Raw genomic sequence first — 15,151 nt, 5'->3', positions numbered from 1 at the left:
ACTTAAAGCTGAGAACCACTGGAGAAAGAGAGCAGTTCACATCATGAAATCAGAATGATACAGATTATAATCATTTTGGTAATAGGATTTTTAAACACAATTAAATAATTCAGTGGTGACATCTTAATCACACTGAAAAAGTGCGTGCCCTTCAAATGACTGCGTGCATTGGACTAGTGGGGCCTGGGCAGGAGAGCATGTCCTGTACGGACAGAGAGGAAGGCGATGCAGGCAGTTCACAAGATGGATAGAATTTGATCCCAGAGTTGTAATGTTGGAGACAACCGATGTGGGGACCTCCATTTCACGTCGGGGGAAGAGTATATAGATTAGGAAAATCCCCTTGGGGCAGTATGGCTGTCACAGGGCCGGAGGACTCCAATGGCAAACATAAAGAATATTCCTCACATTTCACAGTTAATTCCAGCTGAGAGGTTGTTTTTCTAAAGCTTTCTGGTTGCTGGTCTGAGCCAAGCCATCTCCCCAAGAGACCCCTTAGGAACAGGTTTTCTACATGTTATCTGCGTAACAACTACACCGATAACATAGCTACATATTATCTGCGTAACACACTTCCACTGGGTCTGCTTAGAAATAATCCTGATGGTAAAACTGGCTCTTTATAAAAAAATGGGTTTAGGGATCACAAAGAACACCACTCACCCAAAGAAGTCTGCCTGGTCGGATGTGCCGTACAGAGAGGGGGAAAGAATCAGTTCGGGATATTCGGTCTCCTTAGTTCTCAGCGTCCCAAGTCCCATCGCAGCCATCACAAAGAGGACCGGGAGGATGACCTGAGCAATGAAGCCTCTGACATCCCGCCGGGTATGGTGGAATCTCTTAACGAACAAAGCTGATGTCTTCTTAAGCAGCAATGGCAAACCCTGCAGGCTTTTTGATCTTATCAGGAGCTGATCTGGGTACAAAAGAAGAATTTTGTCATGGATCAGTATTTTTGAAATGCAGGGAATTGATGGTTATAGTACCCTGGGAGTTTATTTAGCTTCCTGCACTCCTTTCAGTCAAATCAAAACTACTAAGTTGGAACATACGCAAGGGTCAGGCTTGGGACAGGACTTCAGATTTTGGCTCTGGAGTCATAAGCTCACGTAACACCATTTTTTTTGTTTAATTTCAAATGCGTACACGTAGTGAATTCATTTTGAGATCTTGCAAGAGGAACACAGGCTTCCAGATGCAACAAGTTATCTACATCCTACCTACCCAGCTGCAACTTACAGGGGAAATGCATTATTCTTTTATATTTGCAAACTGAAAATTTTCATAATTTAGAAAGCAGGTCCTCAGACAAATCAATAAGAGAATTAATCTTGAAATAAGAAAACAAGGCACAAAAACCAGTCAATCTTTTGCATGGACAGGGTTGTGGTATACTAAAAGCAGAGACAAATCCTGTGCAACCTATTCCTCTTTATGACATATTAACCGATATAATACAACATGAAGCAAATCCTTTTCAGTGCTCTCATTGGGGGTGACACAAAACACTTCTCTACGCATACGAGTTACTGTTTACAGTAACATTTACAGTGCAGGTCAGCTTTGAGAAGCGAGTACAAAAATACCTCTGCGTTGTCACTTTGATGCCTCCCTAACTATAAATGGTATATTTATAAGTACAAAAAAAATGTTTCTACTCTGAGAAAGCATTTGCTCATTTTTAGGCTGTGCCACCTTTTGCAGCTCTCAAACCCTCAGAGATACTGGTGTAGCTTGATTCTCTTCTGAACGTGAATTTATCCCACTGTCTGGCCCTTTGAGATGTTCTACTGTACTGCAACAGCTGGGACACGGCAAAAAACAGCAAGGACGACCCAGCTCGGAGCTGTGCTGCTTTTGCAACAGGCTAAGGGGCTTCCACAAAGTTTCTCTCCGATTCTACTAGTTATGTAGAAATAATCCTCTACATCAATTACAGCAATTACTTTCAGAGGTATACATTTGCTCTTTCACCCACACACTGTATTTGATTAGATTAAAACCTGGACCAATTTAAAGGAAAGCGGATGCAAACAAAACCCCTCTGTAATTTATTCTGTGATTCAGACTATTCCAAACCAGTGGATCTAAACAAGTGTTGAGTGCTGTACTTCTAGTGATTTATTGGTTTTGTGATTCCTGGTTGGGTGAAATGTGGTTTTCAACAAAGAAAGAAGACGGGGAGCTCAACTCAGTCCATCTGTCACTGTTTGCATCTGCAACAAATCTGGAATAAAACCTGGAGGTAATTTAGTACCGTCTCTTTCTGTGAAGGTATCCATGCTCATAGACATTTCGTCACCGCCAATTTGACCACTGGCTCCAGGCAGCTGTTGGGGCAGTTCAGCATCTTCTTGCTGGTCCTTCACTAGCTCTTTTGTCAGATTGAGAAACACCTATGGAGCAAGAAAATATGAAGGAAAATTGGTCCAAATGACTCCATTTACCAAAACAATAACCAGAATCCACTCTCCTCTTTGTAACTGTAGCTGGTGCAGCAATCGTGAATTACAATCCTCTTTCTGTTCCCTTTGTGCTCTGTGAGAGAAATTCACTTTTTTTCAGTATAAAATTGTCGCTGTGCAGCTCCTTGTCATCTCCTGTCTCTCTCCTGCTGCAGCAGTGGAAACTTAAACCTTTGCAGCTGCCTCCTGGACTTACCTTGTCCTAATACCACCTGCTACATGACTAATGAGTAGGTGTAAATGAAGCTGCATTTCGGCTCAGTCCTACATAACTCTACTCCCTCCACACCCACACAGTGAGCAGCGCACAGGCGGCTCTCCCTGCGCTGTACCAGTGAAGAAACAAGGAGGGTTGTTTCCCTGGGATATTTTCCCCTCTAGCCTCTGACAATCCCGGCTGCCTCCATGCTGGGAGCGTGCACAGTCGCGGCATGCCAGGTGCACGTGGTACATGCTGTATAACTCATTCTTGCTGCCTTAGGAAAACACCTTAAAAGCAAGCAAGAAGTTCTGAGCAGAAAGGTAACTATCCCTCCCTCCTTTCTGCAAGACAAGGTTCATCACTGCTCATCATTTAAAGTTACTTTTTGTTTCTGATGCAACTAAACGTTTGTGTTTATTTGACCAGAGATTTCCCATGGGCAGAAAGGTGCCTGTGTTACTCCGAGATGCACCAGGTGACTCATTTGTACAAGACAGCATCCATACTGAAGTTTATCACTTAGACAGTTTGCTAACTCCCTCCCTGCTGACTGCATCTGTAGGCAAACCCAGATTCGTGGAGACCAGGAGAACAGTTCAAAGAGAAACACATCATTGCCCTCTCTTCTTAGTCTAACTCCAGCATCTCATTTTCTAGGTAAAATGCCAAAAAGCTGTTAGCAAGGTGAGACAGTGGTACACTTTGTGCATTAGTATATGTATAGATCTATGAATACATCTACACACATGTTCGTAAGTGTAATGCAGCGAACAACCAAACCACTTCTTCCCCTGCCTGCAACTCTCACATCGAAAACATGCCACCGTCTAGCCCAGAAAGCAGAGCTACACAGTGCTGTGAAGTTAATCTCCATAACATTTCATTAAATCGAGCAGATCCTGAGCTCATACCTCTTCCACGGTTGTGTTTGAAATCCCGTAGCAACCAAGGTGGAGATCACTCAAGCTGGTATCGAGGGCTCTGAGAAGTGCCTGGTAGGCCCCTGAGACTGTGGACTTGAAGGGGGGAAGCACGTACACAAGCTCTCCACCAATATCCTCCTTGAGATAAGCCTCCGGGAGGTGGGACTGGATCAAGGAGGTCACTGCTGTGGTGTCACACTCCTCTATCATGTTCTGAAAAAGGATGAAAACACTGTGGTCACCGAGGGCTGCAACTTCCTACCACAGGATTTAGCCCAAATCCTGTCCCATAGACTAATCAGAAGGTGATCTCAGTCCAGGGATGCAACATTTCAGTTTAAATATCAAAAGGGGATGAAAGTGGGTTTCTGGCCCTTGAAGAAGAGGATACTGGGATACTGGGAGTGGGCTGCAGCAACCACTTTGCACTAGCTAGAGGCTTTGTAGTATAACAGAGAAGAAGCCTAACCTCAAGAGAGCTGACACGCACTCGGCTGCCAGCACAAATACACTCTTTTCCCATGAAAAACAGGGCTTGCACATGGGTCTTTTTTCATTTTCTCTATCTATATTGCCAGCAATTTGGAAAAGGGCCTGATCTCTTATGGTATCTGCACGATATTCTGTGTGCTGGGGCTACCAACAGCACTGTAATAGATGCCATCAAGAGCAGAGTTCCCCCCTCCTTGCAAGCAGAACATTTTGCCTCAGGCCAGATACTATTGATTGACTCTTCCCACCTGCTTTATTTCTCTGAACTCCAGAATTCACACTCTGCACCTGGCCTTGCCTTTAACCCTCAAGGAGACCCTGTTCTTTTTCAAAGCAGCAAAGCACTGACATTCCTCTTTTCTGAGGGCCACAGAGGCTGGTCTGGTGGCCCCTCTGGAGAGCCTGCCTCTGCTTCAAGGGAAGTGGGGGCCACAAGTACAGTTAGCATCTCTCACTGAGAAGCAGCGTGCTCACATCCAGATCCTCAATAGTTCTTTGGTAGCACTACCATCCTTGGATCTGTCACAGCTCCTGCCGATATAGCCGTAAGTGCCTGCATCCCTGAACAAGTCTTGATGGCCCCCCTCGGAGACGAAGCTGCTGAGAGCTCTAGCTCAGTTCCATGCAGGCTCACAAACAGGAGAATCTCTGCCTCTGCCCCCAGCGGTGCCTGCTGCGGTGACCGTGCTCATGGGACACGAAAGGGAGCTAGGGCCCAGCGGGGAAGGGAGGATAAAAAGGACTGCATCATGCACCTGGGATACAGGAGGCTCAAGTTCAGACCTCTGCCTTGCCTATTAATGCTGCGAGGCTTTGTGTAGAGCGGCTGAAGCTAAGACTCCTGTGTCTTTCTGAAGGAAACTTATTTATAAATAAAGCACATGAATTCCAGCATGGGACAGGCAGAGTGAGCCAGAGAGTAGAGTGCATTGTAACCCAGGTATCTCAGTGGTTGGGGCATATGAAAAAATGGTCTTACTGGCAGCTCAAGGAAACAGTCCAGCATATTCTTGAACCTGTGTCGCCAAACCCAAGGGCTTCAACCCAAAACACATCCCACTTTCACCCGGACATAAAGCGGACACATAAAGAAGTTATTCCATGAAATTGAAATTATACTGGAACAACCCTTCCACTGCAGACATCTAAGACTGAGATGAACCTTCTGCAGCATGCTTCATTTCTGTGGGACACTATGACGTGCCTCCTTCCTTCCTGTCATACGACTAACTCAGTTTCCCACCCGAGATGCTGAAACTTTAGGACCGACTCAGACACAAACCTTCTTTTTTGTGAGTGTCAGGTGGTATCCGTCACCAAATGTTTCCTTGAGGTAGAATGGTGAACCACAACATTTGAGCCCTCCATGCTCTAGGAAGGCAATTCGGTCACTCAGAACTTCTGCTTCATCCAAGTGATGTGTTGACAGAATGATGGTTCTGCCTGGAAAACACAAAGCTGATGTCAGCCACCACAGAATAAACACATGTGATGACATGAGACAGGTGAAAGCTACGCTGAATGAGGAGACAGAGTATCAGGTGAAAATCAACTACACTTTTTTTGCATTATTAGTGAAATTGGATGAAAGGCAGCATTAGAGAGAAGCTGAAAGTTACTATATTGTAAATTGTGTATTATGGTAAAGTTACTTTTCAAATAACACTGTGAATTTACAAAAAACAACCAGGATGCACCCAGAGGGCCTGCAAAATGCCAGTCTCCCACAATTCATTCTCTGTGGTCTCCAAAACCCACAATTCAAAGCCACTGATATCATTTTTTCGAAAGTGACACGAATCACCTTTGCCACGGGGCAGCATCTTGTCTCATCACGGTACCTTTTTTATTCTTGGAGATAATTTCCCAAATACTTCTCCGAGAGCATGGATCCACCCCTGTGGTTGGTTCATCTAGTATCACCACCCTTGATCCACCCAGGAGAGCAATAGCAATAGATAACTTCCTCTTCATCCCCCCGGACAGGGAGCCAGCTAGCTTGTGACGATGGCTGTACAGTCCAGTCTCCTTCAAAGTCCTTGAAAACAAAGAAAAAACAACCCCCAAAGGTTGTGTCCTTCAGGCATCTTTTAAAAGCAGGGAATCTGAAAATATCCAAAAAACCATAACTGCAAATGAAAAACTGCTCAAGTATGGACTGCTCTACTGAATGGTCACAGTGCAAGGAGATGATTCACCCTGTAGCTCAGTCACCGGGATTTTAATTTAAAACATTTTTTGAGGATGTTTTCAAAGTTTCCGTCTGACAAGTCAAGGTTAAAGGCTCAACCTCATCAACTGAGAACACCAAGATCCAAACTCCCTGGGATGTTCTGGCTGCTTCTCTTCTCCGCAGAACAAGAGAGCCGATATCATCTTTCTGACTGGTTGATTAAATCTCTTTCTGGGGAGAACTGTAAGGCAGCAAGGACTAGACCCTGAGGCCTATAAATTCATCTCCAAGGAATTGCCGCAGAAGTTTGTAAACCCCCTGGAGAAGAGATGTTATTTTCTTACAGCCACAGATATCAACACTCTATATATTCCTCTAGTCAGACCAAGGCATTATTTGAACTCTATGCAGGGTCTGCAACAGTCCTCAAAACCACTCATTTGAGCTTTGCAGTGGCAACGGCACTACCACACAATGATTTTGACAGCCCTCTCTCCCTTCTCCAACCCTGCTATTTTTATACCTCTTCACTTCTTGGTAGAGTTCCTGTTTACTCCAGTGAGGGACTTTGATGTATCCGTAGAGCAGCAGGTGTTCCTTTGTGGTGAGGTAGTTAAAGAGCACGTTGTGCTGCATACACACACCCATGTTCTTCCTGATAACTTCCTGGTCAGTCCTGATGTCTTTGCCATACACAAAGATAGTACCTGATGATGTAGGGAACAACCCAGTCAAAATAGATCTGAAAGAGAAAAATAAATAGAAAAGGAAGTTAGGAAAAGGAGAAAGCCATAGGTAATTTTTTGGCATGGTCCTGTACCTATCATCACTTTCAAAGTTTCCTTACATCACCATCCCACTTCTTCCAGCCAGAGACCACTGACCACTGCTTCTTCTGCTGTCTGACCATGCTTTGGCAGAGCGGTGGCCAATTAACATCAAAGGACATCCTCGTACCCCTCTGTGGGAACGTGAGGGCAAGTACCAAGGTCACACACTGAACTCTGGCTACTTTTCACATGTACTTTTATCTTCTTCAGCCTTCCCCTCCCGAAGTCAGACCATTGCATATCCCATACATCAATACTCATGAATGCCCTTGGGCTTCCAATTTAATCACCGGGAATTCATATAAAGCAGCTACTCTTTCATTCTTTGAGGTTTGTCTGCAGTGTCCAGCCAGCCTCATATTGCTAACCACAACAGAGAGTGAAAAGGACATCTTCATCTTACTAACCACATCAGAGCATGGAAACTTGATTTCACTGCCATTATTAACAAGAAATGGGGGAGGGCTTCCAGACAAGACCCTTCACAGCGGGCAGCACTTTCACGTAGTTCAAGCAAATAATTACCTACCTAGCAATACCTAACAGACCTGAGTCAAACACCGTCTGCTCAGAATAACTACTTGCACAATATGGGTCATTTCTGGGGCTGTCCTACAGGCACTAAAGGGAGAAGATGCGTCTCAGACTGCCCTTCACCTTCCCAGAGATTGTCTCTCTCCTGGGACTTTTAACCATCATTAAAAAGGAAAGAAGTAACTTGTGACCTTACTCAGGATTTGAAGCCTGCACTGAGTTTCAAGAAGCCATTATACTTTTCTGTATATCACCTTTGCCTACACTTTGCAAAGAGGATATGAGATGAATTGATAATAAGCTGAGATGAAGCACACATCTGTCTTACTGGTTCTGGCTCTTCTGAGGCTTCTATTTATCAGCTTAATGTTGCTTTCAGAGTGAGGCACATATATATCAGTGGAGAAATCAAGTTCTACAAGTCTGTTTTAGTGCTGTTATCTAACAACTCAAATAATAATTTATAAATGGCAAGGCTGGAAGGGCTGAAAGGCCGATGTATTAACCCACTGCCATTTCAGCACAGCCAACACATGAGTTTGTACAGCTGAAATGTACCTTTATTAAGCTTTTTTGCTAATGCCACTTCACCTTTGGTGTGTGCACAAGCTACCCGCAGCTTTCAGAACAACCCAACCCCAGGCACCATAGTGTCATGGAACAAAATGTGAGAACAGCTGCTGTGCTGTGTATTACAGGTATCCTACCAGATTAAAAAGCATGTTCCTAAACAGAAAAGAACCTTTAATTCTAATAGATGAAGGGAATGCTGAGGTCATCCATGAGCAAGATAAAACTACAAGAGAGATTCGGCCTAATAAAGCATCTTATTCAGTCTCCCAACACTGCACACTTGTTCACTCAGTCACGCCCCACAGTATAAAAAAAAGCAGCTTTAGAGGATACGCACATAGTCGTAGTTTTCCCAGCTCCATTGTGTCCCAGCAGGGAAGTGATATTGCCTTCATAGAAGTTGAGGCTGAGGTTGTCCACTGCAGCTTTGGATCCATAAACCTTTGTTATGCCACGGAGGGAGACTCCCAGGGTGAGATCAGTGGGCTCCGGTTCCAGGTGAGGAGGGGGGGCACCTTTGACACCAAAGGGAAGGGGCAGAGGACAGTTACCGCACTGCAGCAGGTGTTTGTGCTACTTTTTTCACTTGAGAGATAAGCAGGGCTTTTAAAAACAAAATACAGCAAAAGTAGGTGCCTTTCAGCTAGGAATGTGGAGAACATTTCACAGGATCTGTATCATCTTGAGCTCTGTGGGATTTCTCCTTTTTACTTCTGCAGCTTCTAATAACTCCTGACAATAAGCATTAATCACTTCTGAAAAGGTCTCATATTTAGATGTTTCAGAGCACCTAACTTAATTTATACTAAGCAAGCACAGAAAATTAGAGAACATATAGCAAAACTACTGAGTTATTTTCAGTTAGGTAGAATCAGCAAGATTTTATGTGTGATCTCACAGTATTTTACAGGCTAAATATTTAGAGAGATGAACAAAGAAGCATACATCTCTTTTGCCAAGTGGAAACCTCTATTTGCTTGCACAAACAAAAGTATATTTCTACATAGAGCATTGTAGAGTGAGATATATGCACCTAAGGTAACTGCCCAGCTACAACATACACAAATATGTATGTGAATATCAGTACTGGATTTCCACACCAAATAGGAAAAACAGGTATAATTTAAAAGCCAAGTCTCCATTCAGGTAAGTAACAGCTTCCAATTTTCCTTGTGCTACAAAATAAGGATCAATACAGAAATGTGCTTTCTGAGCATGATGCCCCTTTATAAATTTGGCTTTGTTTACCTAAAACTTAGGATCGCTACCCCATCTAGCATTCACATACATATCTTATTGTTGAGGGTGGCTTCTTTCCTCAGCATCAGCTTGGTGAAGAGAAGGCCTCTTCGCTTCTCATTCCAGAAGGGGAGATAACTGTTGTATTCGACCCAGTAAGATGGAAGCAACGGGAAATACCAGGGAGCAGCCATGCCGTATCTACCTGCAAGGAGAAGAGGAATCTCATTCAGGTATCTGTTTCTGCAGGAAGTATGACTATTGGGGTGCACTCAAAATAGCAAAAATAAACTCCACAGAGATCTCTCCCCTCTTGATGTGCTCATGGACTACTGATACTTGGTAGAGAATTTGCCCAGTTGACACAATAGCAAGCATTCGCTAATTTGTTATTCTGAGTAACTTCATAGCTGGAAGGCAGGAGTACTTTACATTTTCCACTGGGTAGATTTCTGTATGTCAGTGGACTGCTTCATTAGGTGAGGAAGAAAAGCAAAAGACAAATGTACTGCCTCTTGCCCAAGGCAGGAATTACTTTTTGAAATCAAACGATATAAGTAACGCAACACAAAATCACTCAACTGACAAACGCAGGCTAACATGCTCTGTTCTCATTTTCACCGAGCAGACCGCAAACACATCCTCCCATGTCCCTGGCTTCAGGTGCTTCAGGAGACCCACCTACCCATGTGATAAGCAGAGGAACCCTAATTCTCCCTTGCTCTGCTCTGTCTCAGTTTCATTAATACTCTCAGATATCCGCAAAGTCATGCTCCCTTTGATCTAGAAACAGGGGTATCCTGTGTGTGCAGACTGTCTTACTGCCTGAACCATGGAATTAGCCAGTGTTGTATTCGTTGTTTTCCGAAAGAGATGGTACAGCACCAGCCTCAATGCTTTGTATCCTTACCTGGGAAAACGTTCCTTATATACCATCCCAGGATGAAGTAAATGAAAGAGTCTATCAGAATGAGCCAGCACATCCAGCCAAAGGAAGTGTTGTCTCCAATCATTGGGGACTTATACACGTTGTCCCACTGCAGACCTGCAGAAAGGAATTTAGAAATACAAACAGAATCCATATTGTTAATGAAATGTCACAACCATGGGAGCTCAAAGCCTAGTTTTGTCTACAATAAACATACCTATGCCCTGTGCCTCATATCGAGCAATGTATTGACTTGCATAACTGAATGCAGTTGGAGACAACAGACTCTGTGGAATAAACAAAATGGAAAACAAAGAACTTATGAATTAGTCTCAAAGAGAAATCAAGTCAGTCAACCAATCAGGTACCTCATTGTCTTGGTCCAGTAGCCAGAAAAATTAGTGTTGGTGGGTTTTTTTTTGAACAGTCACAAAGAGCACTGGACCAGGCTTATGATGGGCAGTGCTTCTGGTATGGGCTGTAATGTCTCCTTAGAGCCTGCCTTCCTTTTGCTTCCAGACCCAGGACCCAACTTCCTCCCTCATACAGGGCTTCATTTTAGGCTTTTGAAATACAGCAGTGCTTGAAAATTACCTGCCATGTGGTTAATAATTTTACCACTTGCATTAATAGATGTCCTTTCCTGAATTTAGTGACTCAAAGAAAACAAGTCTGGCTACTGGAACCTAATACCTACTTATTTCTATCCTTGGTAAGAGACAAGGCTTAACATCTATTTCCATGGCTAGGAATTTGAGATACATGAAACTAAAGGATGAGCAGAATCAGCAATGAGCAGAGCCAGCCCTCCTTCACAGCCCTGCTAGCTAAACTCCTCACTGCGACAGCCTCGTTTTTCACGGTGGTTGAAAGTAACCCATTTTGCTTTGCAATTCAAAAGGGCAAAGTACGTAGCTCAAACTATTCTGATTCAGCTGGCAGGTGGGAACTCACTAAAATTGCACAAGTATTGCTTTCAGTCATGGGACACAACTAATTCCAGGTCTCCCTCAAACAGGCCACGGCCAACTCTCCTGTCGTGCTGTCGTACCTGTCAACACCCACTGATGGAGTTTAGACAGGCACCCAACTCATGTATATTTGTGACACAAGCCATAATAAGAGCTAAAGTTTATTGAAAGTGAGTGTCTGCTTCCACACACATGGCCCCTGTTACTGAAAAGCAGAACTTACCAGTAGGCTCTTCACAGAGAAGCTCAAATGATTCTCGATGACAAGCAACACGATGAAGGGGAAGAAGGTGAGGATGTACACGAGACTGCCCACCAAGGCTGCTATGTTGGTGTTATTGAAGAAAACACTGATGAAGTAGCTCATGGCTATGATGGACAGGCTGTAGTCCATAAGGTACAGGAACAGGAGAGCTGTGTTTGTTTTGGGAAGGATGTCACCCACTTTTAGAACAACAATGAGGAAGGTGACAGTAATTAGAAGGAAGATGGCACACTCTATGAACCAGGCGATGAAATGGCTGCTGGCATTAACACCCATCATTTTCATGTACTACAGAGAGAAAGGTAAAAAAAGAATCAGAAATGACAACTGTTTATTAAGAGATCTTTCTGCTGATATTGAACTGTTTCTTTTTTCAGTTTCTGGACAGGGCACACAACCAAAACATGCTCTGTCATACTTTGGCATACTGCATGTTGATAACCAGGGAGAAACGATGCCCTCATTTCTGGAATGCCCTAGGCTTGCAAAGCCTTGCAAAAGAACAGCACAGACAGGATCTGCAAGTACGAAGTGTCACAGCCCACAAGCTCCAAAGCAACTTCTGGTCTTAGATTTGTAACTTTTCTAAAGCATTTTGGTTATTTTTTAAAATAATGCTAATTGATCCAGTGTAAAAGTGTAAAAAGCTCTTAAATATCTTTGAAACCAAACCATTCCTCGCACATCCCCAAGAGAACAAATAATAGCCAAGTTACCATGGTTATAAGGAAGCAATATTAATTTATATTAGCTGATGACCAAGTCCACAAGACTTGTATAAAACTGTAAATTTGTATTGATAAATCCAAAAGAAACTACAGGTGCTGGTGTCTTGTAGATTATTACACACCTAAAAAGATTACTGACACCCTGGTTCTTAGTGAAACTGGGTTCCCTAAACTAGAGTAAGGGGCTATCAGCTAGCCACTGGGGTTCACGCATTTTCAATCTCATCACAGTTCATAGAGTGCCCTTTCTTGGAAATGTTTTTGGTGAATCAGTATTTGTTTCCATGGTACTGGATAAAAACCAAATCTGCTTGAGCTTTTGGTGCTTGCTGAAGCTTACTTTTACAAAAGTTCTTTACTGCTCATCTCTGTTGACTGTGTTCAAACTGAAAACCTGAGTTAATTTAATAAATTCACTATGTCTCAATGTCATTTCTTTTCCAATAGGCAACCTGAATGAAGAACTTCATTTCAGAGGAGCTGATGTAATATGTAGCACCTTCCGAAATATTAAGTATAATAACTTCAGGGATAGGAAATAAGTCACTTTTCATGTCTTTGTCCCCAATAGGTATGACTCAAAGTCAATTTTTAGAGAGCTTTAAATCTTCAGAAAACTTGTAATTTTGTGAGGTCCCCATGTTTCCAGTGTTCAGAACTGCAAAGCAATATTCTCACCACTTGAAGGGCAAATGCCCTGCATTTCTATGGTTTTGAGCTTGGTTACAATGTCAGAATTCAAACACTGCAGGTCAAACAATAGATATTTAGAATATTATTTTCCTTAATGCTTGTTTTGCTCCATTTAATATTGCACATGAGACATAATACCCACTAATAAGGAAAATCTGTTTATAATTTTGCACGCCCCAGAAAGTTTCACCGTACCTCATAAAGCCTCAGATCTTTCTCTTGAACAAGTGTTTTAACAAAATCAGCTATAAACAGCACCCAGGCAGCCATCAGAGCAAATGGAAGAGAGTAGGTCACGCTGGTTAAGAACCTGTAAAAGGCAAATGCAGGCTTTAGCTGAATATGAAATGTTCTGGGGATTAAGGCTTTATACAGAATATATTTTTCAGAATAATACTTTGGCACAGGAAAAGACATGCTTATATTTCAAAATGTGGAGTATAATTAATAATTATAAAAAGGGCTATTTTGCCATTGCATCAGATTTGCTATTCATGAAACTCCTGAGTGTTCAAAATCTTTTTTCTTATTTGAAATTACAGAGGGATTTCCAGATGCATTCTGGAAGTTTTGCTGAGCAGCACCACTGGCAGGAGCAAGAACTGCCACGGGCAATGGCATCTCCTGGCTCTCTGATGGCATGCATCCCATTTTGAAACATCACAGCAGCCAGCCATAATTCCCAGTGCTGCTAACAGATATAATGGCCAAATTTTGTTACCAGGCCATATTTCTTGGTGCCGGAGCTTGGACATAGGTGCTTCCCTTCAGAGCATCTGTCCTATCACCCCACAGGACAGGTATTGTGGATCTAGGTCTACAACGTGGGCTTCACAATTCTTGGCTCCTCACTTTAGTTAAAACCTTCTTCCTGTGCCAAATGTGCACAGAAAAAAAGACAACAATGGCCAAGAGTAAATTTCTCCTTTTGTGATGGAAAGCAAGTTTTTATAGCAGGAGATTCACTTCATTGTGTCTACAGGGCTTATGCTTTCCTCCCTCATTTCTAAACCTGGCTTAAAAAAAAAAAAATCAGTGTTATTCCTGGGAAAAGTTTAATGTACAATAACAGTAAGAAATTAATATGATTACATTTGGGTTTGAATTTTTTTTACCTGTAAAGCTGAAAATTTCCCATAAACCAGTGCTTTCAGGAAATGCTTCCATGTAAATCAAGCCATATTTATAAAAGAACAATGCAAAGGCATTTCAGTAGCTCTACTAGTTCTTTGTTGTTTGGGGTTTTTTTGGCTATGACCTTGTGCATGATCTCTAGGCTATTAAAAATTCAGCATTTCCCAACACCTTCTGTGTACTGGTATATATATATTCCCTCCTTTTCCCTACAGGATGGTAACTATGTGATAACAATCAATAAACAGTCATTTTATGATGACTTCTACTGGATGCAAATCCAAAGCCTTTAGGTATTTTAATAATTGAGCAAACTTGTGGCCCTCTGAACCTGGGGTAGGGAGGGAAACCCGAAGACAAGTGGTTTTCTCAGCAGCCCAAGAACAAGAAAAGGAGCAGACAGAACTGTAGTAAATGCCTCCAGCAGCCAGTTAATCATTGTACAAAACTATCTCACAGCAATAATCCCCGTATTTGCCGCAAGAAGTTGACACTTGCTTTGAATGCTTACTGCCTGCATACCCGCAGGCACTTTGCATGCTGTTACCTTGAGAAGAGATTATAGGTCCCCAGCTCTCTTAAGTGACAGGCTGATACAGGAGGTTAATGAATCTGCTATAGCTCCTATAGCTATAGCTCCCAGATAATCTTCTAGCTCATGCAGTAGACACGCAGGCTTTTCAATAGAAAGAGCTCCTAGATCTAGTTTGTACTTTTGGTTTAAGGGAGACCCTCATGTCAGGGTGGACTGACCATCCAACCTACCAATACTGTTTGCTGAATATCCTTCAGTGCTAGCTGATGGACATGAAATCCCCTCCCTGTGTGTTTTCCACACAGTTTGGCCACCAGCTGCGGTCAGGGTAATAACTCTGAGGAAGTACCATGTTGCCGGCTTTCCAATGCAGACCAAAATTGTCTTGCCAGAGGGGCAGGTCCTCAGCTGTGAGAGCTTTGCTTCTCTATTGCATTTGGCAGAGATGCAGTTTATACTGGCTGCA

The 15,151-nt window shown here is 42.9% G+C and overlaps 1 protein-coding gene across 1 annotated transcript in view; it reads right to left on the bottom strand.

Moving 5' to 3' along the window:
* Positions 1-15,151, bottom strand: part of ABCA12 (ATP binding cassette subfamily A member 12) — a 117,113-nt gene that overhangs the window by 24,781 nt on the left and 77,181 nt on the right. Inside the window, exons 26-37 of the mRNA XM_075511223.1 lie at positions 13,212-13,326; positions 11,554-11,883; positions 10,577-10,646; positions 10,342-10,476; positions 9,481-9,636; positions 8,530-8,707; positions 6,779-6,997; positions 5,924-6,120; positions 5,365-5,525; positions 3,579-3,803; positions 2,258-2,396; positions 664-916 (exon numbers count right to left, since the gene is read on the bottom strand). Of these exons, the coding sequence (XP_075367338.1) occupies positions 664-916; positions 2,258-2,396; positions 3,579-3,803; positions 5,365-5,525; positions 5,924-6,120; positions 6,779-6,997; positions 8,530-8,707; positions 9,481-9,636; positions 10,342-10,476; positions 10,577-10,646; positions 11,554-11,883; positions 13,212-13,326 (2,178 nt within the window). The remainder of the gene's footprint in view (positions 1-663; positions 917-2,257; positions 2,397-3,578; positions 3,804-5,364; positions 5,526-5,923; positions 6,121-6,778; positions 6,998-8,529; positions 8,708-9,480; positions 9,637-10,341; positions 10,477-10,576; positions 10,647-11,553; positions 11,884-13,211; positions 13,327-15,151) is intronic.

Source organism: Mycteria americana, chromosome 9 (genome assembly GCF_035582795.1).
Source record: "Mycteria americana isolate JAX WOST 10 ecotype Jacksonville Zoo and Gardens chromosome 9, USCA_MyAme_1.0, whole genome shotgun sequence".
NCBI lineage: Eukaryota > Metazoa > Chordata > Aves > Ciconiiformes > Ciconiidae > Mycteria > Mycteria americana.
Note: the sequence above shows the minus strand (reverse complement) of the source record. Positions and strands in the feature narration are given on the sequence as shown.